Raw genomic sequence first — 25,305 nt, forward strand, 5'->3', positions numbered from 1 at the left:
TTCGGATACGCGACGCAGAATGACATAATTAAATACCACGGTGATCCTCCTCTCTTCCCACGCATCCCTCACGCAACCGGCTGCTTCTTCAAACAAGACGATACGACCCCAATTATTTTATCGAAATGCGTTAGTTTATCGAGGATCAAACGATTTTTTTACCAACGAATTCCCTTTTTTACGAGCGATCACCTGCAATGCGCGACGCGACGGCGAAACGCCACCGTGTTTCCTGGCACACGTGTTCTCGTCAAACTATTCCGACGAATCGTACGTAACAGGCCGATAACAGTTCGTGACAGTGCAAGTTAAAGTGACAAGTCGTTTTTCAAACTATTTTCCAATTTCTTTCCTTCGCCGGTAGTAATTCGAATGGGAAACGGACACCTTTCTCTCGTTTCTCGGCAGAATCATCCGACGTTCCGGCGAATATCGAAATCCCTTCGTTTCCTGCCCAACGAGTATGTCCCTCGGCCCCGCCGTTCTATTCGCCACTTTCGCCGCTCGTTGAAAACCAAACGTTGGTTACGAACATTGAAACATCACGTGTCGAAAACTCATGTGCCGTGAATTTCACGAAGATTAGAAAACGAAGGATGGCAGGTTATTGCGACGATTGCGACGATTGCGGCGATTTCGTCGCGGGTGAAACAAAACGAGACAAAACGTGTCTCGATAGCGCGGTCTGTTCGACGAGGACGTTCAGCGCAAAGTTGTCAGACGCCGTAGCCCTCGAATCTAAGAACGATAGCCTACACAGTTGCATGCTTAGAACTCGCGAATAGATCGAATAGATTGGAGATCGAGTGGAACGTAACGCGCGGGTCGTCGCGTCGTAGAGACGTAGCGGTTAAATCGGAAGCACGTCGCGGTGAGAAACAGTCGGCATAAAAATAGCGTTTTCTTTTTAAATTGCAGCTTCGAGCGGGAGACGCGTTGCAGCAAGAGATTCCCGCGCAGGAGAGGAAGACTGGACAAAGCGGAAGAAGCAGAATAAGACGAGCAAAGCAGAAGAAGCGGAGGAACACAGGAGTAAAAGAAGAGCGAAAGCGAGACGCGTAGGAGCGGGGTTGCGACGGAAGTGATTCGATAACGAAAAAGGAAAGAGGAAGGCGGATAGAACGAAGCAGAAGAGAAGAGAAAGGTGGATTAAGAAGAATAATATTAAGAAGAAGGAGAAGAAGGAGCAGGAGCAGGAGAAGGAGAAGGAGGAGAAGAAGAAGAAGAAAAAGAAAAAGAAGAAAGAGAAGGAGAAGAAGAAGAGAGAGAAGATCCGGGATAAGGATAGATTTGGAAGAAAGGAAAGGAAGCAAGCGAAAGCAAGAAGTCGGTAGAGCAAGAACGAAGGAAAGGAAGAAAGGAAGAAAGAAGAGAAGAAGCTCGTTAGAGAGAACCTCGCGCCGCATACATATATATTTCAGTGTGTTCAAAAAACGAGTGTACCTAAGTGCAATATTATTAAAGCTAAACGATAATAAGAAGCAACCACAACTACCATCGACGATATCGGTAACGACGAGCGGTTAATCGATAATCGAATAGAATTCCTTTTAAAGAGTTAAAAACCCTAGAGTCGCATTTCGAGGAGGAGTCGTGTGAACAGACGCGAAACAAACAGGACGAAGGATCGTATAGGAGAGGACGCGGGCACCGCTAAAAAGCTGTAACGAAAGGAGCGAGTGAAACGGTAGCGTCGGATGCCATCCACAGCGTCTTCGACACACGCTGTGCAGACGGAGTGACCGAAATCCCGACAGAGGAGAACTGCCGTCCCGGTTCAAAGAAATCACACTACGTATCACACACGGCCGACGCGCCAGTCCCTTTTCCCTCGGCAATACGACGAAAGGGCTTGCACGTTCGCACACACGCACACACACGCACATCGACATAACGGGGCTACTAACTACTCAGGGCAAAACGGGACGAGCAGTATCATCCGCCAAGTGTGATTTCTCATCCGGCAGCACAGACTGCTCTACGACAGATACTTCGACCAACGACAGAGAGTCTCGCGTCTGCACGGACTGTCCTTCTCGTTCACACCGTCCGGGCTGGGCAATCCTGAATTTTAACCTGAACTTAAGTGTATGATAGACTTTAAGTTAGATAGAACAAAGAAATAGGCTGTTCTCCGCTGACGGAGGACGTCCATTCGCGCGCGCATCGATTCATCAGGCGCACACACACACACACATACACACGTACACGCACGCACGCACACTCCGACGCACACACGCGCGCGCACGCACTAAAACGGGCGCGCGCGCACACGGGTAAAAGAAACACGTACGTATCAGAACGTTAAATGCACGTTAGTGGAAGGAGGATCTGAAGAAGAAGAAGAAGAAGAAGAAGAAGAAGAATAAGAAGAAGAAGAAGCTGCTAGAATCACCGAACTGCGGAGACGCTTGTACACGATCAGCGAGAGATATAAAGATCTATCGGTATCAATATCGGTGATCGAGTTACGGGAGACGGGTTTCGAAAGATCGAGAAAAGTGGAAGGGCCATCGATCGTAGAGAGAACAACGGATCGGTGGTGCTTGCGAACAAGACGAAGAAGACCGGAGAGAAGCCAACGACGAGACAAGTGAGGAGAGAGGCCGAGTGGCGCAAGAGGCCGAGGTACCAAGGCAAAGTGAGAAACGGCCGAAGAAGCGGCAAAAAAAAGAGGCAAGAGGTGTATCGAGGGAAAGAGTTTCATGAGCCAAGTAGCGGGAGGCAACAACAACAGCAGCAGCAGCAGCAGCAGCAGCAGCAGCAGCAGCAGCAGCAGCAACAGCAGCAGCAGCAGCAGCAGCAGGCCCGGGAAGTCGAAGCAGGTGGCGAGTAAGTGACGTTGCTTGCCGCCCACGTCGAGCGAGGATCGTTGTCCTTAAGACGATCCTGGGCTAAGAAGAGCGCGATACAGCGGAGAGAAAGATAGGAAGGAACGGCGGCGAGCGCGGAAGTGTGCCGACCGTCGAGCTGCTTACCGGAAGGGGTGCGAAAAAGCGGGCAAGCTGCGCCGGAAGGGGGTAGCCCGGGCTTCTCGCGAAGGCCTCAAAATTTCGGACGCGACGGCGGCCCTGGACCTACGTGCCCAGACGCAAACCCAACCAGACTTTGGCTTGGACCACCACCAACAACAGAATCACCATCAACACCAACAGCAGCAGCAGCAACAACAACAGCAGCAGCAGCACCAGCAGCACCAGCAGCAACAACATCAGCAGCAGCAGGGCCAAAATCCAGATTCGCGACCACACCATCACCTTCAGCAGCATCATCATCATCAGCATCATCCCGGAAATCATCTCCACTCTGGCGATTCGGGGGGTGGGATAGGAGGTGGAGGAGGTGGCGGTGGAGCCGGTGGAGGTGGCGGTGGCGGAAGTGGCGGCGGTGGAAGTGGCGGTGGTGTTGCTGGTGTTGGTGGAGGAGGGTCGGTCGGGCCCGAGGTTGACAGATCCGTCAGGATCCACGACGAGGACGACGAGGACATCACCGAGAGGGAAGACGAGGAGGAAGACGAGGATCCTTGCAGCTCGCCCGAACCGGACCTCGAAAACGAGCCGGAGCCCATGGAGGTCCAAGCCTCGGCCGTCACAGCGGCGGCCGCCAATCTTCACGCGCTGCGACAGCATGTTTTCAAAATGTCGGACTACTGGCAACAACCGCAACGGGGTCCGCCTCAGCATTCGCCGGGCATACAGCACAGCCCTATCTCCAACTCGACTCAACAGCAAGTGCAACAGATGCACAGCCCTCTTGGTCAACAACAGCAGCAGCAGCAGCAGCAACAACAACAACAGCAACAGCAGCAGCAGCAGCAACAGCAACAACAACAGAACGTCTCGCAGGTGCAGCAGACCGCTAACGCGGCATTAGGACAGACCGCCAGTCCGCAACAGCAGATGCAGCAACAACAGCACGCGATGTCCATGGGCCAACAAACGGCTCAAGGAGCGCAGCATCAGTCTTCGCCGGCACCGACGACGCCCTCGCCGCAGGCCGACCATCAGGGCGCCATCACGTCCAGCATGGCACAGAGTCTTCACAGTCTCGCACAAGCACAACAAAGCATGTCCCAAGCCTCGAGTCCGTCGTTGGCCGTTCAAGCGGTCCAGGCGGCTCAGGCTCTCAATCAGAACCTGGGACAGGCGTTGACTCAAGCCTTGACGCAGAACATGCAACAGAACCTAGGACAAACTCTGCAGCACAATCTCGCGCAAAGTCTGACCCCGAGTCTGTCTCCCCAACAGCAGCAACAGTTGCTCAATCAGCCGCAGAACTTAAGCCAGGCCAGCCAGAACCTGCAACAAAATATCCAAAGTCAGGCGCAGAATTTGTCGCAAACGTTGCAGCAACAGGCGCAGAATTTGACCCAGAACCTCGGCCAGAGCTTGAGTCAACAGGCGCTACAACAACAGGCAGCGCAAAACCTTACGCAGAATTTGCAACAACAGGCTCAAAATTTGACGCAGAACCTGCAACAGCAGGCGCTCAACATGGCGGGCAGTATCGCTCAGAACGGAGCCCTCGCCGGGATGAACATGTCGGCCAATCAACAACAGAACTCCCAGAACTCGATGCTAAGTCCGGGCGCGACCAGCCAAGACTCCCACGATGCCAGCCTGACCGAAAAGCTTGTCAACGAGCTGCAGGTAAGAATACGTTTACACGATCGATAAAACGATACTCTTTCTCTCTCTACTCTCTCTCTACTCTCTCTCTCTCTCTCTACTCTCTCTCTCTCTCTCTCTGTCTCTCTGTCTCTCTGTTTTCCATTTTTATTTACTCGATCTCGGTTAGACTTTTCTCGTCCGTAGCTGCGGAGGGAAGAGATAAATAACTGGGACGAGGCAACCGCGATAAAAGTGCATAATGCGCCGATAAATAGGGTCATTCACTTGGGCCGACTGACGCCGGACAATACTTTCAAACAGTTTCTACCAATGGAGAAAAATACGCGTCTCGTCTCGTCTCGCCTCGAGATCACGTGGAATCTCTTGTATATTCGCTACGCTTCGTCTCGCTTTCCATTAACAACGCCGAAAGGTCTAAATTCTTCTAGCGCGAGTTATAAAATCGTGGACTCCGCGATTTCGTTAAACGGGAGCCAACGTTCGAACGAGAGGATTTCTATCAAGTATTCGTGACTAAGATGAACAACGAAGGACGCGGATAGTCGCTCGATTAGGACGAAAAAAGACCAGATGTCAGACCTGTCAGAATCGACAGGATACGGACGAAAACGTGCGTATCGGCTTAACTGGATGACTTTCAATAAATCGCGCTGCATCGTCGACAATTTCGCTGACTGTTTGAATCTGCGACTGTACCGAGATACACTGACCATGGTTCACGCACATCGGAATACGTTGACTTACCACATCGCGTACTTCAACACGCGTACGCGATCACGCACACGCACACGCACACGCACACGCACACCTACATGCAACAGAACGAGCAAGAGAGGGAGAGTGAGAGAGAGTGAATGTCGGCGCGGGAGCGCGCGCTCGCGCTACAGCTAGCAGCCAAGCAAAGCAGCCAGCCACGCACACATTAGAGTCACGGGGCCACAAATGCAAACGCGGCCCACGCACACCGATGCGAGGAGATGCAGATACGTCGTCTCTCGGGGTTCTTGACCCGCGCAACACAGATAATACTATACGCATACGTCATACGGTACGCCGAGAAGATGTTCTCGAGAAAATATCGCGGCGTGTTTCTGCGATGCCACAGTCCGCGAGCTTCGATACGAGGAAACTAAGTAAATATATCCCCGCGGATCCGATTCGGTCTCACCGCCAATAGGAATCCGAACCACTTTTCTTTTTTCTTTCTTCTTCTTTTCCTTTTTTTTTTTTTTCTTGTTTCTCTTTCCCGTTTCTTTCGCTCGCGTGAATTACGACACAACCGATTTCGTGGTACAGACTTTTCGTATCACGCGATTTTACCAGGTAGGACGATCTACGTTGAAGCGAGTGAAAAGAACATGGTGGAGGAAAAAGTTGAATGACTCGACCATCCGACGTTACGGATGATTCCTCGTTTCTTGTTTTATTTGTTTGGCGTTGTTTAAACAACGCTCATCCGTCTCCCCTACCAAATCTCTATAGCGTCTTTCAGTTTTCACGCGTGAAGGTTCTTTCCAAGGAAAAGGAAAGATTTCGAGCGGCGGCTAGTCGGAGATCGTTTCGCGAATTACTGTAAGAGCACCATATTTGGTAGGGAAGAAAGCGATTTTGTATCACTGCCGGCTATAAGAAAGGGCAGAGAGAAGTAAACTAACACGAGCCTCCTGTATTGCCTGATAGTCTCGTGCCTCTGCGGCGGGACTTGGAGGTGCGGGAGGCGCCGGCGGAGGCGGAGGAATGGGCAACATCAGCGAACGCACCCTCGAGGAATGCTGGTCCACCCTGCAACGAGTGAGTTGAATACTCAGCCCGTTCAAAATCCCCTTATTATTTCTCCTTGTCACGCAGCTTCCTGCAATTTCTCACTTTTCTCTTTTTCTTTCTTTTTTCTTTCTTTTTTCTTTTTTTTTTTTTTCTTTGTTTCCCGTTTCGCCGATTCGCGCAAGGCTCGACGTACGTAACTCTCTTTCTTCTCGCGTCTCCTTTTTCTTTCTTCTGTTCCCTTTCTTTTCTTCTTCTTTTCTCGTTTTTCTCTATGTTCCTCCCGCACGTTTCACGCAACTGTCATACCTATGCGTATATATATATACATATAATTATATCGAATCTTTGGTCTCACGATTGCGCGTACTTCATTCTCGTTTTCCGTGTTATGAGTTTACGAGGAGCAGATCTCGCTCTCTTCGTCTCTCTTCGTTCTCATTGTTTTTATTTCCTGCACTCACATTTTCGTTAGTTTGTTTATCGCAGCGCCTAGCATGCTCTACGTGCGTGTATGTGCTTCTCTAGATATATGGATTTATTAATTTTCCTTCAATCTTAACGTTAAAAGATCCGTCGCTTGCTAAGAAATCGTCTGGCAGCTCATCGCCTGCTCAACGAGCAGCGCGACGACTCGATCGTCGATAAAATGTTGACCGCCGTGGCGGTTCGAGATCGATCCAACGATTCTTACGAGAAGATCGCGGACGGTGGATTTTTACGGACAAGATCCGTAGGTAGATGACCGAGCGTCTCGGCCAACGGTACCTCGCAGCTCGCGAGACAATACCGCGTTTAATTGTTCCATACGCGTATTCCACGCACGATGCAACCGATTTAATGGGACACTCCGTCGCGATCGATAGTACGAGTCTCCGCGTATATGGCGTTGTCCTTTTACGAGGCAGAACCGAAATGAAGGGAAAGGAAGCACCGCTAACGAGCCGTGAATCGAGTTCGTCTATCCGTTCGACTCGAAAGAACGAGATGCCCGGAGGGAGGAGTGAGGGAGAGAGGGAGAGAGGGAGAGAGAGAGAGAGTGAGAGGAGGAGGAGGAGAAAGGAGAAAGCCACGAAGAATAGGGATGGAGAAGGGGATGACGGGGGAAGAGTAAAAAGAGAAGCGGCTCGTGCAAAACTTTTAAATTCTCGTCCCGAGTACGAAAGCAACAATTTGTTTCGCTAAGTAGCTGTGGCGCTCTTTTGTTTTTCCGACTTCTTTTATTCTCGCTAACTGCGGCGGGATGAATGGAGAGACGGTGGTGGTGGCGAGGTGGTTTGGTAGCGCGGCGATTCCACTCCCTCGTCCATCGCCACCTTGAAAGCGACTCGCGAGCCCGGCCAAGGCGAAACTTTCGGAAAATCGCAAAAACGCCGCACGATGGCGAAGTTTTCACGTTTTGCCAGGATTTAATTAAAACATTCGCTTTCTTTGTGGCGCTCCGTAACGGTGAATCTTCGACGGAGGAGCGTGGCTGCCGGGGCTCGTGACAAAATGTTAAGAGCGACGCGCACACTTAATTGACTCTCGTTGCTTTCGGCCACTTTCCGCAGGCGGAAACGCCGCCGATGATTCTCACCGCACCTGTCGCCTTTTTCACGCTCGTTCCTCGTCGATCGTTCGATTCCGAAACGATCGGCCGTGTACGAGCAAAGTGGAGCCGACGCGGCGGCACGACGACAATTAATTAACCGTGGCCGCGTCAACGAAATAAACCCATTGCCCGTTACGAATCGTGGGAAAACAAAGGGTGCGGAAGAAGATGGAAAGTCGAAAACATTAATGCGTCGCGACGTTGTACAAACACTCGTCGCCGTATGATTCTCATGGTTGTCGATCGGGGCGTAGAGAACGACGACGCAGCCCCGACGATAGAGAAAGCGGTTTTTGTTCTTTCACTGGCTGGAAAATTAAAATCCAATTATTTCGACACCTCTGCGCGACCCTTCCGGCGATACAAATGAATTTTTTTGCGTCGGCTCTCTTTCTCTCCAAATCTCTGCTTCACCCCGCTTCAAACCGGTTCGACGTCGGAGCGTAACGTAACGCAGCCACGGGTCTACCCTTGACCAGATCCAGCGTCCCGATTTTCAATCGACGACAGCTGCCAGAACCGGAACTGCGCTACGGGCGCAAGAAGAAGATGGCGAAAAAAAAAAAAAAAAGAAAGAAAAGGGTGGAAGAGACTATGAACGTTCCGGATCGATACTCGCAGAATCATCTTTGACTCACGAGATGCGTGCTGCGCGATTAGGTGACGCAAGGAGGAGACAATTACGCTACCCGTATGCGATATACTTTCGAGAGTCCGCTTAACCTGCCTTTCTATCGTTCGAAAAAGTTCCACGAGGATAACCACGTTTCGCGCGGGTACTAAAAACAAAAAGAGCCGTTTTCTCACGTTCGGTTTCACCGTCCCCTTGAGCGTAACTTATTTTTTTACCTTCAACCCCGAAGAGGTTCCATCGTATTATTTAAATAACGGTGTTCACGCGCGTGCCATTGTTTCGCTAACCCTTCTACTATTACGAAAAGGCGCGGTGCGGCGAGGGGCGGGGGACGGGGGACGGGGGACGGGGGACGGGGGTCGAGGGGGAGGGAAGAGGAGAGGGGGCGAGAAAGCTTTCTGTTTCAAGTCGAAGAAGAAAACTCGGAGGATGAAAGATAGAAGGGCGGGAAGAGGGAAGAACTTCCGTGCCGCGTAGCCGTTATGGCGAAGGCAAAATTACGACATCTCAAGTCCAGGGGCAACCATACCTTCTGCCCGTTCAGTACGTACAAAGTTTCCTGGCTTTTCAGTAATTTTCTATGATTTTCAGATCGCATGATCGCTAACAATAACGCCGGCCCCGTGCCGGCTGTTAAGATCCTTCTAATCGAATTGTTCGATCTTCGGTGAAACTGTAGGCGAGCGTCCCAGAGGCCAACGGTAAGAGAAAGAAAACGGCAAATAGTTAAATTTCGAAGAAACTCGAGCCGTAGACACCGGTCGGCTTACGAAAGTACAATTCGATACCCCATCTATTGTACTACCTTTCGTTCGGTTTCCTCGCGAATCTCGTTTATTCGATCAATCGACAGATCGGACAAACTGGCAAAAATCGGGCAGGTATAACGCGAGTCGCGAGGCCACGACGTCCAACAACGTTGCTTCGCGATGATAGATATCTTGTCAAAAGCGTGGCCGCCCAAAGCGAAGGAGAAAGGTACGCGTTACAAAGTCGTGTGCCGGCCGAACGTTCTTCTGTACGCGTCGCGTACGGCTCGTTCTTCCTCTTCTTCTTTTTTTCTCTCCTTCCTCGTCGTTCGCTCGCTCGCTCGCGCGGTTCCGCCATGACCTACCCCAAGCGCGGTCGGCGAAAGAAAAAGAACGAGTAAAGGGGAGAGGGAGAAGGGGCGAGAGCGGGCGAACCGAGAGAAAAAGAGTGAAATAGACAGAGAGAGAGAGGGGGGGAGAGGGAGAGGGAGAGGGATAGGGATAGGGAGAGAGCGAGAGTGGGAGGGAGGGAGAACCGGTGAACGAGAGAAGAGGAAAGAAGTCGCGCGCCCACACACGGCTGGCAAAGTTGCAACGTGGATATGACCAGGAGAAGAGTTGGCCGCGGTAACGAACGAGCGAGATGGAACGGTACGGGAGCAGAGAGGCAAATGGGAGGGGGGGGGCGAGGTGCAATGGAATAGAGTTTATTCTTTGTGTCGCGCGTATGGCTACGCGCTTTTTTTTTATCGTTCGTTGACTCCGCTCCGTTCTGCAGTCGCGTTCACCACATCGCTCGCCACGATAAGATTACGCTCTCACAGGGGCGGTCATGCGCGATATTCGCGCGCTTCGAAAGATCCGCACGACGCTTTTCCTCCGGAGGATTTTCATTTCCAGCTCGATCGCGCTCCCAAATTTCATCTCTATCCGGATTGGCATCTCGTCCTATCCAAGCCTGCTGGAAGGTGTCGCTTTCTCGCGAATCCAACGCCATACCGTGTAACGCGACTCGCTCGTCGCCTGCTATTTCCATCTGACGCGATAGGATCGATAGGATCGATAGGATCGATCCGTAGTCTGTACCATCTTCGTAGAGCAACAAAGGTTCGTCCGTCCGTGATGTACCAGATATTTTCTGAAATTCACTCTCCCCGTCCTCGTGTTGTACGTTCAGCTTCCATAACCGAGCGTTTCTTAACCAACAGAGTCACCCTGTAGAATACCCAACTTATTAAACAACCGTTATCCTACGTGCCACTGGTAATTATTGCAAACTCGAAACGTGACGCGTACGCAACAGCCATTAATTCGTGCGCTGGCTGGTTCTACTCGAATGCAAAACACCGGGCACCGTAATAGCCGATGCAAGAAGGCAGGAACTAAGGAGGGCAGGGCGGGAAAGAAATTTCATCGAAGAGCGGAGAAAGAACAGCGGGGAAAATGGAGAGGAAAATGCAAAACGGCGAAAACCAAGAGAGACGTAGGTCTGCGCGGAGTTGAGAAATCTCGGCGGCCGGTCACGAGAGAGACCGTGCGCGTATCCCAGAACCTTTCCTCTCCTCTGGTTGGAGCTGCCGCGGCAAAAGATCGTTGCCCTTCTAAATATAAGTTTGCAAAATCGAACAGCAAAACTGCGGAGTTTTGCCGTGGTCTGTGCGGCTCTGTGTGTATATTGCCGGTATATCAGACCCCTTCCTTCTTCTTCTGCTTCTTCTTCTTCTTCTTCTTCTTCTTCTTCTGCTTTCTCTTCTTCGTCTTCTTCGTCTTCTTCGTCTTCTTCGTCTTCATCCTCTTCTTCTTCTTCTTCTTCATCGTCTTCATCGTCCTCCTCTTCTTCTTCGCCTTCTTCTCCTCCTCCTCCTCCTCCTCCTCCTCCTCCTCCGCCTTCGTCTTCTTCTGCCGAGCTGCCCGTTGCACTCACGCTCGCGCTCCTCTTTCCAGCGCGTCGCTTGGTCCTCCTCCGCCGCAGCGTATCCTCCATCGGCACTCTCCTACTCCCTCGAATCTTTGCCCATATCTACCACCTTCTTCGGATCCCCTCTTCGATTCCCTCCGACACCGATCCCCACTGCAGCTTCGTGACCTCGAAGGCCTGCGAATCCGCTCTTTCGTTCGCGTCGACTTTCGGACAAAATTCGCCTGGCTCCCCTGAACGTAGTCGTAGGTCAGGATCCAGTCGCGTCACGGCTGTTTCGCGCCAAGCGGCCAACCACGGTGGATCCATCCGGAACCCCTTTTCCGGCCAGACGTGGATTCTGTTGTTCGCAGTTTTGACCCTCGCCACCGCAAAATATATTACAACCGTTTCGAACGCTTCAACGAGATCAGCTGCGACTTGACTCGATACGGTTCGTCGTTAATTATGAAGTTGGAGGAGCGCTTATCGCGCGACTCTTCTGCTTTGATTTTTCGCAACTCCTGTCAAATACTCAGTCCTGAAAAATTCATATTTCGGGATACGGCTGCAGTTTCTTCGATATCAAATTGTTCGAGTCCGTAGGGCGTTTTCTCATCCTCATCCTCATCCTCATCCTCATTATCGTGTACGAGCAAAGCAGTACAGGCAAAGTTTCGCGAAAAATTGAAACTGAAAAACAGGGATTCCTCCTAGCGACGCTTCTAAATGGTAGGTCGAACGCGAATTACGAGGCTCGTCAATTTCTAAAGCAGCGAGGAAAAGTAGTTTGTCCGTGAGGAATTAAACGAAGACGAGACGAGATTAAAGCCGTGCGAAAGATCGCGAGTAGGAAACGAGAGAAACGATGCAGCGGCAGAGACGACCGAGACTGACGAGCGAAACGGCAGAGATAAAAAAAATCCGACCGCGTGGAAAAAATAACCGAGCCGGAATCTGGGTCAGCGGGGCTGTGCAATCGCAATGTGCCAATGTCAGCCGCATAGATCGCAAGGCCAGCAAAATCGTGAGCAGCGAAAAAGTCTGCTCGATCGTGCATCGATCTTTGCGCGCCGATCGAAAAAAATCTACCGTCTCCGACGATTGTCGAGAGAAGAGAGAGAGCTAAGAGGGCGGACACTCGATTCGCAAATTCGCCGTCTAATCGTACGATGCAAGAGTCTCGACCAGAAAATCCGCGACCCATGAGGAATTTCGAGCGCCCGTGTTTTTTTCTCGCCGAGTACGTTCATCTTATAAGGCGGATGAAAGAGCAAAGAGCGTTCACGGTGTGCACGTTGCAGCGGCGAGCGAGCGGTCGGCGTCATCGTCATCGTCATCTCGTGCATGCGTGGGTGAATAGCCTGGCCGGTCTCGAGCAATACAGACGAGACAGAGAGATTGGAAGAGAGAAGGCGAGCAAGCCGAGAGATCAGAATGAGAAGTTCTTGTAAAAGAAAGACGGCGAGTATCGCGCGGTAAAGAGGGGCAAAGAGGGGCAAAGAGGGGGGGGAGAGCAAAGGGGGCCCGCGAGAACGAAAGACGCTCGACGCTCGGCGTACCGACTCTACAGAATCGCCAAGCTTCTTTGCTGCGTTCGTTCTTTCTTCGATTTTACTCCCTCCAAAAGACGGATCGAACTTTGGTGGTGCCATGTTCCAACACCTTGCCTCCGAAAGACAAGAAGAAAAAAATCTTTCTCACGAACCATCGACTATCGTCCGTCTTATTCAACGAGTCGCGTTATCTCCAAACGCGATCCATCCGTCTGCCATTGTCCAACGTCGTCGTGCAACTCGACCAAGCTCGCGTCCAACGATTTCGTACACAGTTTAGCATCCAGAAGATCATCCCTGTTAGGTGCCGTGTAGATAAAACGTGTACGATCCGAGTTAGCGGGATGGCAAAGACGCAACCCCACTCCGAACTCTCGTGGATCCGCTCTGGTAGCTTCTCGAGGCAAGTATTCTACCTTCGGACCTTCGCGCCAGTGCCCCCCACCGGACGCTATCCAGCCAATCGGCCGCGAGGACGCCGGCGTGAAGCCTACGCGGCGGCGGGCAGGCCGATTCTCGCCGGCGCCCCAGCATTTTATACGGAAAAGACTCTTTAACGAAGCACAAGGTGCGCACGCACGACCAACTTCACGCGACACCACGCGCGCACCGCGTCACACGCACACGGGGAGGCGAGAGTGCGACGAAGACGAAGACGAAGACGACGACGACGACGACGACGACGACGACGACCACAACGACGACGACGACCACAACGACGACGACGACCACGACGACGACCACGACCACGACGACAACGACGACGACGACAACGACGACGATCACGACGACCACGACCACCACGACGACCACGACTTAGACGAAGACAATCGGTGACAAGGTTTTCCATATCTTCTTCTTCCTTCTTCCATCGTCCTTCTCCTTTCGACGTCGCATTTTTTTATCGTCGGCGAGTCAAGCAAGAACAAAGAACAACGACACCGAGAGAAATAAATAGAAAGAGAGAGAAAGAGAGAGAGAGAGAGAGAGGGAGGGAGAAAGAAAGAGGGAAAGAGTAGGCGACAGAGAGAAAGAGAGAGAGAGAGAGAGAGGGAGAGAGAGAAAGAGAGAAAGAGAGAGGGGAGAGAGAGAGATCCGGAAAACGCGGTGATTCAAACTCGCTGGAAACTGGCTGAAAACTCGCTGGAAACTCGCCGGGATCGTAAGGGCCAAGAGGACCACGACAGAGGTAGATGACGATCTGTTGGATCTGAATCGTCGTTCGATGCATGGCGAGGTGGTCACCGAGGAAGAAGGAGGACCGTCAAAGTACCGAGATCCGAGGAAAAACCACGCAAGATGAGTGACAACGTGCGCGGCATTGACAGCTGACAGCGCGCGCGAGGAATTCTCTTCGTCTCTCGTGTGCCGCTCTCTCGGTGTGTACGCGGCTCCTTTTCTCGTCCTGCGTCTCCTCTTCGTCTTCGATTCAAGTGTCCCCGCGAGTGTTCCCTTCTTGCTCCATTCGCACAGGCTCACTCCCTTCGTTCCGCATCTTCTTCGTCATTCTCCTCCGCCCGTACTTCGCCGCCCCCACCAGTAAGCAACCGCGCCGCGAAGTGCCGAACGATGAACTCGGGCAACAGTGTGCCATATTTTGTGATCTTTTTACCTAGCTCCTACCACCGCGTTTTAACTGTGATCCACCTACTCTAGAGAACCGTGCACGAGAGGTAAGGAGACCATACTCTACTTGTAACCGCCGCGCCGACTACGTAGCCTAACCGAGACCGATGGATGGCGGGCGCGATGATCTGTTACGCGTCGGCCAACGCGTCGGCCAACGCGCAGTCCGTCTATCTGTCATAACCACTCGTCGTTCGACTTTACACTCGCATGCTGAAAACTCGAACAGATCGACTCGTACAAAGCAAAGAAGAAATTCGAACCGTGCAGCAAACCTCGCAAACACGGTCTCGCCTGCCATCCACATGCGTCTCTGCTCTGTCGAGAGCCAAACAACCGTCAACAACCGCCAACAACCGCCACATTCCGCCAGATTCCGCTAGATTCCGCCAGATTCCGCCGGAACCGTCCTTCCGCGGAACCGCGTACGCCGGTTACGCATTCCAGAACGAGGACGACGCGCTCCTTCGAGCGCGAAACACCGCCAACTGGATCGACTCGAAGTCAACGTATCTCGCGGGAGAAAGATCCTTTCGTCGTCTCCCCCAACGGGAGAAACGCGTGCACTTCTCGCGGCGCGTTCCACGCTGCCGCTCTCTCGAAATCCAACGCAGCTCCCTTCTCGTTTCACCGATACAAACAAGGTATTCGCGTCGATTCAGTCGATTCAGCAGAGATTCGATGACAGTCCGCCTTCTCGCGCTAGACTCCGCGTCTATTTCCTCTCGAATGCTATACACCGCTATCGCTAAACCTATTTTACCGTCTCTACGCGCGGATAAGTACGTAGATTTAGTTCGCTTGTTTGTACTGGAATCGAAGAATAGAAGAATCGATCGAGTCGTTTCCCGAAACTCGATAGCATTTTCTCGATAGTATTTCCTGCATGGCACGTGCCGGGACGTGCCGGGACATGTCGGGACGTTGTTGCGATACCAGCCGCGACCTACTCCAATCGAGCAACCGATCGACCTCCTGTAGATCCGCTCGACACTTGCCAGTCGCCGCGAGAAACGTGTGCCCTGAACAGATTCGCGTACCTCTCTCCGATGGACGTAGCTCGCCGGGGCATTTTTCATCGGGCTCGCGAGCAACGATCGCGAGGAAAGCGATTCTAAGATGGAGAAACACGGCATTTGCATGCGGTAGAGAGAAAACAGGCTGCCGCGCTCTGCTAGCAAGAGAGCAGATAAACGGAGAGAGATAACGCCGTGTATGCAGATCGCGGCGAATCGTTCGAAGAAAATTCCTTTCGCCGACGAAAAAAGTCGACCCTTTGGTGACGCGAGCCGTGGGAAATTTCGTTAGCGAAACGCTAGGGGACCGTTTCGAGTCGCGCCCCGTGTAACAACCCCCCGCCCGGGTTTCCTCCTTCGTCGACTCAACGAATCTTCTCTTCTCTTCTCTTCTCTTCTCTTCTCTTCTCTTCGTCACGCGCTAACAAATTTCTCGTATGAAAAATCGATTCCACCGACCAACACCTTTTCCCCGACCGAGTTCGCGTCGTTTCTTTTCTTTTTTTTTTTCTTTTTTCTTCTTCTCTCCTCTTTCCATTTTTTCTTCCTTTTCGAGTTCAACGACTCAGTGACCACGAGGTGGGACACGGGTTTGAGAAATGTCAAGAAATGCAAGCACCGTCGCGGAGCGGGTCGCAGAGTAAGGGGGAGGCAGAGGAGACGAATGAAAAGGGAAAGAGACGGAAAGCTGCAGAGGCTCGGATAGATAGAAAAGGAGGAAAAGGAGAAAGAGAAAGAGAAAGAACCGAGGAGAGCCACCAGACGTGGCAACGGCGCAAATGCAGAATGCACGCTGACATAAAACATACATATATGCAGGATGCAACGAGCAGCATCCAGCCTTCTCTTCTAGGAGTACTGTAAACGCTGTTCGACGTACCGTCAGTCGACGCAACTTTATTCCGAAACGCTGCAAACTCCCTTCGATCAGTCTCTGCCTTCCTCTCGATACGTTTCGCCGCAATCCACGTATATCGCTATAATCGACGTATATTCCAAGTATACAGGATGGCAACGTAACGCCTGGCCCGCCATTTCCCTGATGGATTTACAACACCGGAGACGAATGCCGTTTATGGTTTTAATCGTGGGTCGCAGCTATCGTTCGTCTTTCTTTCTTTCTCTCTTCGAGAAATCCCCGTTCTTCTCTGACCGTTCCACGACCGCCCAAACATTTTTAGATATCCAACAATTACCAAGATATTGTGACCGTTTCCCGAGACGCGTTTTACGTCATCGATCCGTTCATCTCCTACGGAGTCGTAACGCGTAATACGCGGTGGCGCGGTTTTTCTGTCTCGAGTTTATTTACACGCGGCAATAACCACGTGTTACAGAATATACACCCCGTATACTGCGTAGCGCGAGAAACGAGGTCGTTGACACGCGAGTTTGCAGATTTTTCAACCGCTCGAAACATCCTACTCTACTTCGAGCGGCTCGATATTTTCGGCTTCGAACCCCATTCTTTTATCTGCGGCCGTGACTGGCCTGAACGAGGGACGAAGAAAGGCAAGAGAGGGAACGAACGCATCGTGGCCGGTGAACCTGACCTCCGACAATACGCCGGCGTCGGCGGCATTCCGTCCAAGCCTCCGCGCGACTCAGCCTCTCTTTCTCTCCCGAGCCATCGCGTGTTCGTTATTAAAATAAATTAAACATCGCCAGAAAGATAGAGAGATAGAGAGATAGACAGATAGACAGATAGATAGGTAGAGAGAGAGAGAGAGAGAGAGAGAGAGAGAGAGAGAGAGGGAGGGAGGGAGAGAGAGATACTTTCGATACTCGCTTCGTTTTAAACGAGTCCATTTGGTGAACGCGGTACACGAATGGACGCGTTCGACGAAGAAAAGAAGAAGAACAAGAAGAACAAGAAAACAGAGGAAAAGGAAAGAGAGACGAAATTTCACGAAATATCGTGCCCGGCCACGAAAACCGAAGGACATCTACTTCTTTATCCTTCGGTCGTGATTTGTACGCTGTTACGAGAATGCTTCAGGGTCGTCCCCAGTGTCGAGGATTCAGCAATCGGTCGGACACTCGGTCAAGGTTGCGCGATTATCGGCACGTTAATACCTTGCTGATCCACTGTGCAAACGTTCCAAGCGATACCGAGAGCGTGCGCTTTTTATTGTTGACGGCTGAAACGTTCTCGTTTGCTCGCGCGTATCGCTCGCCGACGAATCGCGCGAAAACCTTTGCCAACTACTACAGATATACGTAACGAACGCCGTATCGTATCGCATAAGATATACCGGGTACGGCGGAGAGATCCGCGTACTTTATATTTATTTGCAGGAAATATTCTGCTGGTGCGTAGCGTTAAAAACGCGAACACAGTCTGTTCGTCCAACACGCGATACCGTACGATGGGAAACGAAAAGGCAGCGAAACGAGCGAAAGAAATTATACTCCACTGACTCCGCCAGTAGAACTGACCACGGACAAACCCGTTCATATTGTCTTACCTTGCCGCAGCCGCGGCCGCGACCGCGACCAGCTACGTCGTGTCTGCGCGTCGCGTCGCGTCGCGTCGGCGTGCCGGTTGTTAGCATACGTACGATATGATAAAAAAGTACCGTGACGCGGGCACAAGGTTACTGCCACAAGGCAGTGATACGCACCACCCCACCAAGGCTCACAGCGTTTCTCGCGATTCTTCTCTATTTACGTCAAAGAAAAGTTTGTTCGAGCGAAAAGTACAACAAAGCGTACCGAACAACTGTAAACGAAACGAAACGAAAGGAGACGATACATGGATTTAAGGAAACAACGGGGGAAAATACCGCTCGTATTTCCCACACGGAAAAGAAAATCTCAGAATGTTGGCGAAACGTAAAAAACGTAAAAAGAAAAAAAGAGAGAAAAAAAAAGAAAAAACGGTGCGCAAGCCGCAATACGTAGCAATAGCCGGATCGAAAGCCGAACAATCGCGACACGAATGCGTCGTCCGATCGTCGTGAAAGTTTAAAATGTGAAATACGACGAAGAACGGTTGCAGCACGAAACAAGGTAAATCGCATGCAAATCTCCGTGCTTCGACTCAATTAATATCGCAGGCGCACTTACGGCAGCTTGTTCGGATCCGTAGTCCCCGAGATTGTGGTTCTGCAACAGGCTGTCGGAGTAGCGCGACCTAAAGAACGCAAAAAGAAGGGAACAGAGCAACGGGATGAAAGAAGAGAGGGGAGAAAGACAGAGAAGCAGCGCGTAATCCGACACGTTCTTACATGGATGCAGCTGGATCTTAAATTCAATACACGCGTGCTTTTTCCCGCGACGCGATGCGACGCGATGCGACGCGATGCGACGCGACGCGACGCGACGAGCGCCCCGTTGTACCAGACTCTTTCGATCGATAATTAATCGGCGACGTAACGCTGATCGATCGCCAATCATCCGGCTCGATTAAGATAACTGCTCGGCCTAGAGAACGACCGATCCGTGGAGTCAATGGAAACCGTTAGCCGAGAGAGGATCTTGCCCGGTCGGAGTCGTATGCAAAACTAGATGACGCGATGCGAGCGTGCAATAGCGTGCAATAGCGTGCATCCTTGCTGCACGCCACCGAGGATCGTCCTCGCTTGTAATTCACAAGAATGCGGAAACGTTAACCGACAAGCTATACGTCTGCGATGTCCTCCATCTCTCTGGAGTGTTAACGTTTTCAAAGGGAAGCAGCTACAACGAGATACGGAAGAAACGCGACCATCGAGTCGGATGCATCGAATCAAGGATTGTAAAGGTCTGCGCGACGACGGGACGGGACGGGACGAGACGCGGAACGGGACGAGACGCGAGGCGAGACGACGGGACGAGACGGGACGCGACGCGAGGCGACGCGACGCGACGCGCGGGCTAATCGCGTGTCCCACGCCGTCCAATCAAGGTGTCGATCAAGGCGTCTTCTCGCTGTTCCAATAAGCGCGTAAAATGTAATCGTTGATCCTCCGTTTCGTTATCCGAGTTCTAACGGTGAAAATTCGGTATTCGCGGCGATCGCGAAACGGCAAAGTTTGAAACTCGAGCCCGGAAGAGCGATCGATCGTTACACGTGCAGTATGTTTTCCAGGGATATTTCCAACACGCGTGCGTTCCGCCGCCGACGTCGTGTTAATTGAATATCACGGAACGGAATGATTAACGACGCATTCGGTAGACGCGAGAAAATTCTGACAAAAGGTTCGTCGCAACCGATATCCATCCGCCCGACGTATTATTTCCTTCGTCTTTCGGCAGACGTCGGCAACGCGTTACTTTCGCGCTTTACAGCCGTTCCGACAACGTTCGTACAATGTTTCTGATAAAGCAAAGTCTCCCTCCCTCCCTCCCTCACTCTCTCTCTCTCTCTCTCTCTCCCCCTTTACTAGAATCGGGTACGACAGAAACTGCCATGTAGAAATTTACATATCTTAGACGTTGCCCACGAGGAAAAGACACTTGTTGGAGAGATACTCTTGGTAGTTTCCAAGATTATCGAACGGCTTGCGGTTTTCTTGTCGGGCAGAAAGAACGCCGCGCCGACTCGTTTAATACCGTGTTCGATGCGTGTCTCCGAAAAACAAGAGGCCATAAATAAGGCGGCAGAATTTCCACGTGGATTTGCTAATAAACATACCACCCATCGAGATGCCCGGTATATTTGTATGCAAATCGATTGTAATGCGAGGAAAGGAAGGGGGCGGGGGCGGGGGCGGGGGCGGGGGCGGGGGCGGCGGTGAGCGCAAGGGGGCGAGGGCAAGAGCGGGCAGAAGAGTGGCACGGAGCGTAAATGCACGCTGCCGACGTTCCTTGTACGCAACACGTACGTATATACATATTTATACGCGTGCAGAGTGTAAAGCACGAACGCGTGCACGTTAAATACGCAGGCGCGCGCGAGAGTACATGCGTGCACGCACCATGACTCAGAAACGAGTCCACGCGACAATGGAAGTAGTAGTGGACGATGGTGATGATGACGATGACGGTGATGACGACGAAGAAGGAGAAGACGACGAGGAATAGGAACGAGAATAACGAGACGAAAACGAAACAGCCGGCAGAAAGATAGCGAAATCGCAACCAATGCTTCGCGTTCCTACGTTTTACGCGCTTTCCACGGCTGTATCAATTCGGCTGGTTCTACCGACGTGACGCCAAACGGTCTGGCGCAGCGACGCTTACCCGTTACCGCGAATCCCTCAAACTTTTACTCCGTCGTTCAGCGGAGCACAAGGGTAAGGGTGAGGCTAAAAGGGTGTAACACGCTCTTGACGTATACGCTTGAATCGGTGGGGAAATTCGGTGGGGAAATTCGGTGGGGAAATTCGATGGATGGCGGTAAAGCCACGCGCGGCAGGATTCACTGTCTCGGTTGGTTCATCGGAAAAAGCAAACGTTCTCCATGAGAGCGCAATCTGTCGATTGAAAAAATTGGGACGTGATTTTTTCAAGATAGTAAAGGCCAGGCCGGCGAACTATGATAAACAAATGAGACTTGGCAACGCGGCTCGCAACCACTGCAGCAGCCAAGGCCTGTCAGACTTTTCTCTCTCTTTGGTCCTCGGTTTTTCTCTTCTTCCGTCTTGTTCTCGCGAGCTAAACTCCGTCTTCGTCGTTATCCAACCATCTTTCTCCCGTTCTACGGTGTCTTTCTCTGCCGATGCCAGGATTTCCCTCTCCGCGCACCCGTTCTCGCCTTCTTGTTCATTGCCTCTCCCTCCCAGCCGGTTCGCTGCCACGAGAAAGAGGAGGCTACGCCACTGTGGTGGGGAAAAGGTGGAGGAGGAGAAAGAGGAAGAGGCACACAGAGACTCTTATTTGCTTCTTTCGTTATTCCTCTTATTTTGCTTGCCCGCCTTCAGCAACGGCACCTTCTTCTTTCGTTGCTCCGCTTCTTCTGCAGCGAACATAGCGCTCGCCAGAGTACCGTGCAACTAGGCGCTCCGCGATTCTCTTCAGCCCTTCGCGGGCGCGCAGTCCCACAGCGACGCGACGCAAATCGACGCAAATCGACGCAAATCGACGCAAACCGACGCAAACCGACGCCACGCCACGCCACGCCACGCCGCGCCGCGCCGCGCACCGCGTTGCCGCTGGTTTATTTTTATTGCCATATTCTCTCCCCCTCGGCCTGCACAGCCTCCTGCCACTACCCGTCTATCCGCTCTCTCCCCCTCTGGCAGCGCTTCTTCCTTTTTTTCCGCCTCCTCTTTCATTTTTCTTCGCCTCCCTCCCGCCACCCGCTGGAGTTGTCTGTGGTCAGTACTTTCAAAGGCGGGATGGCGACGACGAGAACGCTGTCGCGCCTCGGCCTTCGCCAGATATTCCTTTTTTCTTCCATGCCTCCTTCTTTTCTTGCCTTCTTCTTTTCTCGCCTTCTTTTTTCGCCGCTTTATTTATTCACCGGATAATGCCGCTTGCGCGCGAGGTCGGCTAAATACGAAAATAATCGAGGCAGGTGTCTCGCGGACGCTCGTTCGCGCTCGTTCGCTCGCTCGCTCGCGGTTCGATCGTAAAAATGCAAACAAGGATAAACAACCGAGAGACAACGGTTGTCACGGGCAAAGAATGGCCGCGATTGTTGGCGACCGAACGGTTCGCGGGTCTGGCCCGCTCTTTCGCTCTTTCGCTCTTTTGACTGAATTGCAGCCAAATTTAGGGAATCGCACACGAACCGCCGTGCAACGAGTTGCCCGATTAATCCCAATCGATAATACATCGATGAAATCTGGCAAAGACGTCGGACCGATGGGAAAATCGCCAGAGATAAGAGACAAACGAGAGGGAAACGAAAGTTGGCGTTGTTTTTCCCCCTTTATTAATACCTCGGTCAACGCTGTCGGCGGACTTTGAATACAGCACGTGTACACGTATCTCGATTGTCCTGCGTCGCTCGATATCGGCCGATACACTTTCTCCGTAGCCTTTGGCAATTTAACGATGCAACGCCGAGTCGGCCCGCTCGATTCGCGATCGCCGCCGCACTTCTTTGCATTTTCTACGTGCCTGCCACGGCATCGCGGCGCGTCGTCGCAAAAATGTCTCTCGCGTGGAGACCGTGCGCGCCGATCAAACGTAGCGGCGCGCGATGTTATTTTCGAAGCCTGTGCGTTTCGTGCTTCTCCCTTTGCACCGTGAAGAAACTCGAACCCGTCCGGCAGAAAAGAGGTCTCGGAGGCGCGCGGCGGTTAATCCGATTGGAAAGTTTTCGTGGGGACGCGCGCGGAATCTATCGGCCACCGATGACAATCAGCCTCTATTTTTCCCCTCGAATTCAGAGACGACGAGACGGCGAGGAGAGTCGAGAAACAGATAAAGGCGAGGAAATCGTCCGGTTCGATCTTCCGCTCCCGTTCCAGTCTCACCAACGATATGCGTGCGCCTGTGCGTGAATGTCTTATCATGACGTCATTGATAAAGCGGCCATGATGGATAGACAAAGTCTGCCACGCAAGGAGACCCCGCCCTATTTTTTCCTCCCTGCCTCTAGCCGGACACACTTTTAGCGCGCGCTTAACTATGGCACTAACGTTCGCCGCGCTCCACGCCCAAAATAATTTGTACGAGCCACGAGGGAAAGATGGCGAGCGATCGCAACGAGCGGACCGGAGAATCGCCGGGGATCGAATCGCTGCGCCCAACTTTTTCCATCCTATTGACAGCTTATTTTTTCGTACTATTTTCGTACTATTTTCGTACGTTTATTCGTACGCTTCCCGTATCATCCGTGTGTTACCCGCGTGTCACCGATTGCGTAAGCAAATCGGTCGGCGAACGCGATCGCGCCAGATGACCAAAGGGCGCGAGGGACGGGAAGGAGGAAGCGATTCGTCGAATAAAGCGACGATATTTCATCGTTCCTCGCCAACCTTTTTCCACCGTCTTGACTAAATTACGAACAAACCGTTGGAATCGTGCCAAGATCAAAGTCCCCCGGTCTCGATAAAGAATGCTTATTATTATTGAATCAACGAGGCCTACCACCGGCTGGCCACGGCAATCCATCGAATCGCGCCGCGTAACATTTGCTCATCGCTGATGCAATTACTCCGCCGCTATCGATTTTCAGCGATAATTTTTTACTCTCTCCGTAACTCCTGCCGATTACCTGCGTGCCGTGCCTACGGTGGCGTATCGCGCGTCGTATCGCGCGTCCGATTCGAGTGGCCGCGGCCTGGACTCGCGGTCGCACCGAACGGGGAGAATCGTCGCGTGGTCCAAGATTATCGAAAGGACGGATCGAGTGGAAAAAACCGACGAGTGGAAGACGACGGCTCGCTTCGGAATCGCCGATACTCGTACTTCCTGAACAGCGTAACACGCTCTTTCCGTCTCACGTGCCCTACTAGACCACAGTGGCGGCGTTTCTCTCTTTCTACTTGCCGGCAATAGCGAGGGTGGAGGAAGAGAAGCAGCAACGAACGTTGCGGCGGTGGCAATAGTACGAGCAGCACGATGAGGAGTAGTGGAGGAACACACAGGAGGAGAAGGAGAGAAAGGGGGACGGCGGAGGACGCGTATGACGAGAAGAAGTAGGGGAGCGAGCGAGGGAGGTTGTGAAAGAGAGATAGAACCGGGCACGATTGGCCCCTTCCGCCGTGTCAGCGGTGCCGATTGGCTCGTGTTCCCCGGAATCGTGTTATTTCAATCGATATCTCTTCGAGTAGCCGGCAATTTTTCGTCGCCGCGCGTTATCAGCGCCTTTCCACCTTTTTTCTTCCCCCGTTTAGCACACGCACAGCGCCAGAGACCAAGAAATCGCTCTGTCCCCCCCTTCGACCGGCTTAGTTTGCGAGAGACGCCACACGCTGGCGTACAGCGCTGCGTCCGCGCTATCCTATACACGGACACGCCAGCTACCCCCGTGAATTTCCAAAAAAAAAAAAAAAAAAAAGAAAAAGGAAAAAAGAAAGAAAGAGGGAGAGAGAGAGAGAGAGAGAGAGAGAGAGAGAGAAAACCGGCAAAGGAAAAAACAGGAAGAACGAGAGAGAAATAAAAAGGATATGGAAATTACGGGGCCGGCAGAGTGATTAGTTTCTTCAGTGTAACGCCGTAAGACGCGCTCTCGGTCATCCTTCGTCCGCCCGCAACGATCCCTCCTTCTTCTCTTTGCTCGATCTGGCCGCCGTGCCGGTTCTTCGTCGTTTCGTTTCGCTTAATTTCAAGGGGGGAGTTATCGTGGTAACACAGTGATACACGGCAGAAGCGTTGCCACGTGTATACGTGAAGACAGTGTGTGTTGGTTTTCTAATTCGCGCGAACGAGAGAAGACAGGGCTCGATCGACCTACGCAACAAGCATCCGACGATCGTTCCGTCCGCGTTCGTCCCAATTCGTCTTGGTCGTCGAATCATCGTCGATCGACGAAACAAGGCAACTTTGTCGTCGATCGCGTCACGTATGCCAATCGCGAAACGCTTCGTTCTCCGTGTCTTTGTCCGCGTAAAAAGTGAGAAAAACGGGCGCCGCTCGACCAGGGTGAGCTGCGTGGCCGACGGAGGGGGTTTGAAAAAGACGCGTCTTTGTTGGAAAGTACGACAGACTGAAAACGTAAGCACGTGAAAGTGGAACGATACCGTTCTCACACGGCAGGATACTAGTCGTGGTCGGACAAAAGAAGAATCACGCCCTCGCGCGTACATGTGCTTCGTCGCATTCTCTCTTCTCCTTGTACAGTGTCGCATTCTCACGCAACCGTTTCTCCGCGTTGCTTGCGCAAACATCGCAACGAGGCTGTTCGGCGTGCAGAAATATCGTTCGCTCGATACGGCCAGCGATACCAACGACAATCGATTGGACAAAATCTTGGGAACGGAACGACAGGCTAGAAAAGAGGATCGCAACAACGAGACGGAAC

The 25,305-nt window shown here is 52.1% G+C and overlaps 3 protein-coding genes across 19 annotated transcripts in view; all 3 read left to right on the forward strand.

Moving 5' to 3' along the window:
* Positions 1-1,100, forward strand: part of LOC139992632 (uncharacterized) — a 28,403-nt gene extending 27,303 nt beyond the window's left edge. For both annotated transcript variants that reach the window (XR_011801166.1, XM_072013650.2), the window contains one exon: positions 919-1,100. Coding sequence is in view for 1 of the 2 variants with exons in the window: in XM_072013650.2 (XP_071869751.1) it covers positions 919-997 (79 nt within the window). In the remaining variant the exon portion in view is untranslated. The remainder of the gene's footprint in view (positions 1-918) is intronic.
* Positions 1-25,305, forward strand: part of LOC139992617 (protein daughterless) — a 358,939-nt gene that overhangs the window by 275,707 nt on the left and 57,927 nt on the right. The gene's annotated exons all lie outside the window — the stretch shown is intronic.
* Dati (zinc finger protein datilografo) overlaps positions 3,372-25,305 on the forward strand; it is a 60,108-nt gene continuing 38,174 nt past the window's right edge. For 8 of the 15 annotated variants that reach the window (XM_072013586.2, XM_072013577.2, XM_072013579.2 and 5 more), the window contains exons 1-2: positions 3,373-4,649; positions 6,312-6,422. In XM_072013586.2, the coding sequence (XP_071869687.1) occupies positions 3,567-4,649; positions 6,312-6,422 (1,194 nt within the window). In that variant the 5' untranslated portion in view covers positions 3,373-3,566. Of the gene's footprint in view, positions 4,650-6,311; positions 6,423-25,305 lie in introns of all 15 variants that reach the window. The other 7 variants (XM_072013583.2, XM_072013584.2, XM_072013582.2 and 4 more) reach the window with 4 other exon arrangements.

Source organism: Bombus fervidus, chromosome 12, assembly GCF_041682495.2.
Source record: "Bombus fervidus isolate BK054 chromosome 12, iyBomFerv1, whole genome shotgun sequence".
Classification (NCBI taxonomy): domain Eukaryota; kingdom Metazoa; phylum Arthropoda; class Insecta; order Hymenoptera; family Apidae; genus Bombus; species Bombus fervidus.